This window comes from Geospiza fortis, unplaced genomic scaffold, assembly GCF_000277835.1.
Source record: "Geospiza fortis unplaced genomic scaffold, GeoFor_1.0 scaffold55, whole genome shotgun sequence".
Classification (NCBI taxonomy): Eukaryota; Metazoa; Chordata; class Aves; order Passeriformes; family Thraupidae; genus Geospiza; species Geospiza fortis.
This window is the reverse complement of record NW_005054308.1, coordinates 9,101,109-9,105,028: the sequence shown is the minus strand read 5'-3', so window position 1 is coordinate 9,105,028 and position 3,920 is coordinate 9,101,109. Positions and strand designations below refer to the sequence as shown.

Here is a 3,920-nt window from a genome sequence, read left to right as displayed (position 1 = left end):
CGTGCGGGACCAGCGGGCAAGGCAGGCACAGCCACCCCCTGAGCCCCGCTGGCAGCACCCCGAGTTTGGGGTGCTACCCGCCGTACTGCATCCCCTCATCCCAGTCCTGCCAACTGCAGCACGCCCGGTTTGGAGTGCTACCCCCCTATACTGCATCTCTTCATCCCAGTCCTGCCACCTCCAGCATCCCCAGTTTGGGTTACTATCCCACTCATACTCCATCCCCTTATCCCAGTCCTGCTGCCCGCAGACCTCCCAGCCCCATGTCCCTGCCAGGGAGGGCAGGGCTGTGCTGTTGCCCTTGCTCAGAGAAATGACCCAAAGCCATCACACGATGCAAGGACACAGGGACCTGGCCTGACACAGTGCCTGCCAGGGATGAGCCCTTGTTTCCAGTCTCTAACATCATCCTCTGCCCGGAACAGGAGCAACGTTGGGTGGTGGAGGGCCCTGCACTGCCGTGGGGGAGCTGCAAGGCTGATGTTCCTGGGTCCCAGGGACACAGTCCCCCTCAGCTCTCTGCAGCCATGGCAGCTGCAGGGCTCAGCAAGCTCAACCCCACTGCAGGCTGCATTGCAGGCAGGCCAGACCCTGGGTGCCACAGCCACAGCAGCCGCCTGTCAAGCTGTGAGCTGACAGGTCACAACCAGTCAAAGAGCAGAGAGTGGTCAATACTTCATCCCTCTGCAGGACAGCTCTCTGCAGAGCCTGTCTGCAGTCACTGAGCCATCACAGCAGGGACAAGCAGCCCTGGCTCTGGGCTGATGATGTGGCACGGTTAGGCTGGGTATGAGGCCCTGGACAAGGTGCAGCCCTGGGCTGAGATGGAGCCTGGGTGCTGCTGGAGAGAATGGAGGATATCCTGGGTGAGAGCAGAACTGCAGCTGCCACTGCCAGGGGGTGAGCAGACAGCTCCACCTCTGGAATCTGACTAGGCAGGGAAGCGCAGATACAACAATCAAACACACAAATAAAAGATTAAAGGACAGTGTGGGGTGGGGCTGGAAGAGAGTATGGGAGGCCAGGACTGCCAGAAGGGACAGCAGAAGACATGAGCCATGGAAAGGAGGAGCCAGCAAGTCCCAGGGCTCAAAAGACTGAGGTTCTGAGCCTGCAGGTCTGGCACCAACACAATCTTGGGAAGAAAATGAGCTTCATAGCACCTGTGCTGCAAGTGTGTGTGGGAGGGGATGCTGCATGGGGACCATGCTGTGCTGCAGCCCAACACCCACCCTGCAGGGACACTGCCAGCCCTCAGCTGGGAAACTGATCTTCCTGAGAAGGCAGACCCACATCCCACACCTGTGCAGGGACTTAGGAGAAAAGTGGACCAGCTCCCCAGGCTGAGCTGACCCAGATGAGCTGGGCCTCACTAGTCCCTCCCATGCCCAGGTTTTCAGGGCAGTGAGCTGTGCCCATGCCTTGGCCAGGGTAGGACAGAACAGCATCCCTCTGGCAGCTATCCAGGGCCCCCCAAAACACAGGAGACACCCCTATAGCCTCAGGGAGAGGGGCACGGGTCCCAGGCTCTAGGGGAGGTGACAGGACATGTGCAGTGTCCCAAGCCCACCACGATGCCAGCTCTGTGCTCCTGGCCTTGCTCACCCAGAATGGAGGATCCAGGATTTAGCATATCCTCATCTCCCTTCCAGGAAATGTCCCCAACAAACAGGAGCTACCCCAGGTTGCCAGGAGCCCTGGAGACAGAGATCATGCTTAGATGCAGAAATTTATTGTGAGACAGAATGTGGGGACTTCATAGGCAGCTCCCCACTCTCCCCATGGTCACACCACAAACTTGGTCTTGGCAAGGGAGCCGCTCTTGGTGGCTGTATCTGCATGAGCCTGATACCCAATGGCCACCTTCTGTGACAGACCCAGGTGCTCCTTGTAGACACGCCTGGAGGAGAGAAGGGGATGCATGAACAGGGCAGCACCACTTCTCCCATTGTGCCTACTCCCCCAAGCAGGGGGAGCCCTTACTGCCCTGTGCAGCCTCCCCCAGAGCTGCATTACCCAATGTGGGTGACCCCTTCCTGGTTCTCTGCTTCCCGGGTCCAGATGGCAATCTTGTCCCCCTTGGTGCGGATGTTGATGACGGCCCCGCACACCTCGTCACTGTACTCATCAAACATCTCCCCAATGAGGCACAGCAGCTGTTGGGAGGAGAAGGGGAGCCTGGGACAGTCCCCACTGGGGCTCAGCCCTGGGGCAGGGGGAAGAGCCCAGGCAGGACCCTCGGGAGGGGTGGCACTCACTGTGTCCAGCCAGAAGCGGTCCAGCTCGGTGTGCCGCTGCTGCTTGGCCAGCGTGATGAGCCAGCGCCCACCGCGCTTGTTCTGGCTGTCCTCCCACATGGGCTCAATGCCATCCTGGGAGCAGGCAAGGGGACAGTCAGGAGCACCAAGTACTGGCCAGAGCTGGCCTGAGGAGCTGCATCCAGCCAGGCTTCCCCTCCCACCTTATGGCCAGGACATGCTGGCAGCCTTTCCAGCAGCCAGTGAGCCCCCATGGTGCTGGGTGCTGGGGGAATTCTGAGGATGGGGGCTCGTACCTTGAAGAGGGAATAGTCACAGCCAGCTGCGAGCTTGCTGGCGAGCTGGATGTGAGTGTACAGCCTGTGTTAGATGGAGACACAGAGCAGGTGAGAATGGGTGCCTCAGGCTCAGATCCCCCCACCAGAACAGCTCCAGAAGGGACACGGTGGGTGTGCCCACCCAATGCACACTCACGCCCAGAAATCCTCCACAGTGCTGAATTTGGTGACGAGGCGCAGGTTTGCCTGCCACATCTTGCTCTTGTCATTCTTGAAAAACCAGAGCGCCCATCTGGGGACAGAGGGGAAATGGGGTGTTCAGCTGTGCCAGAGTCCCCCTCCAGCCCCCACACACCCCTCCCAGTGCTGGGAGAGGCTGTCCACGGCCAGGCCTCCCATACCTGTTCTGCAGGGGGTGCTTGCCCTGGATCTCTGCCGGGAGCAGCTCTTGCTGCCGAGCCCTCTGGCGGCGTCGCTCCTGCTGCCTCTGCAGAGGAAGGTGCGACAGCCCCGAAGAGCCCCATGAGCACCCCAGCAGGGAGCCTGCAGCCCCACACGTACCTCCCACACTGGGCACCCCGAGGGCTGGCAGGGCTCTCTGTGTTCTACAGCCTCTCCAGCCCACAGGGCGAGCACCCACCTGCTCCCCTGTAGCCATCCTGACCAGCAGAGGCTCTCCTGGGCTGCCTCTGGCCCTTAAGTACCCACAGGCAGGTGGGATGAGGAGCTATCCCAGCTGCAGCTGGTGGGGGCGGCATCCTGGGGAGACAGAGCCAGTCCTGCCCCTTTGGGGGAGCAGAGAGATGGGGGCTCCCTCTCTAGGGCAGGGAGATGGGGGATGAGGACAGGGGCTCAGAGCGGGATGGGATCAGGATGAGGGAGTAGAATTGTGTAAGTTGGGCACCATGTGTGGGGACCGTGGTGTGCTATGGGCAGGGCAGGATGGCACCCAGAGAGGGTGGGATAGCATCGGGTTGGAAGGGAGGGATAGGATGGGATGGGGAGGATGGAGTCAGGACAGGATGTGATGGGGAGGGGATGGGTTCGGCACTGGATGTAGTGGGATGGGAATGGGGTGGGATGAGGTGGGGAGAGGACATGACGAGGAGGGGATGGGAATGGCATAGAGACAGGGTGGAATGTGGAGGGAGCTGGATGGCAGTAAAGATGGAATGGGGTAAGGGCAGCCTGTAGGTGGAAAGCAGTGGGATCGCGACGAGATGGGACAAGGAACGGGAGGAGAAGTGACCGGAAGAGGGTAGGATAGGACGCGATGGGGGTCAGGACAGAATGGCGTGGGGACAGCGTGGGGTGGGATCACGATGAGCGATGGGGATGGGAAGAACGACTGCCCCTGGGAGCCGCGCAGCCGGGGAAGGAGCCA

The 3,920-nt window shown here is 60.8% G+C and overlaps 1 protein-coding gene across 2 annotated transcripts; it reads right to left on the bottom strand.

Moving 5' to 3' along the window:
• Window positions 1–1,785: 1,785 nt before the first annotated feature.
• EIF4E1B (eukaryotic translation initiation factor 4E family member 1B) lies at window positions 1,786–3,194 on the bottom strand. Of its 2 annotated transcripts, XM_031055245.1 has the most exons (7): window positions 3,177–3,194; window positions 2,938–3,023; window positions 2,733–2,828; window positions 2,555–2,618; window positions 2,259–2,372; window positions 2,017–2,156; window positions 1,786–1,900 (listed from the first exon to the last, which is right to left on the bottom strand). In XM_031055245.1, the coding sequence occupies exons 1-7, from the start codon at window positions 3,192–3,194 to the stop codon at window positions 1,786–1,788; spliced, it is 633 nt and encodes a 210-aa protein (XP_030911105.1). The 2 variants fall into 2 exon arrangements, with proteins under 2 accessions (XP_030911105.1, XP_030911104.1); XM_031055244.1 differs by having other exon boundaries at window positions 2,017–2,372.
• Window positions 3,195–3,920: the final 726 nt, after the last annotated feature.

Coding starts and splice junctions, on each gene's coding strand:
- EIF4E1B (XM_031055244.1), bottom strand. Junction 2,829..2,937: donor AAGCACCCCCTGCAGAACAG/GTATGGGAGGCC, acceptor CTCTGTCCCCAG/ATGGGCGCTCTGGTTTTTCA. Junction 2,373..2,554: donor GTGACTATTCCCTCTTCAAG/GTACGAGCCCCC, acceptor GCCTGCTCCCAG/GATGGCATTGAGCCCATGTG.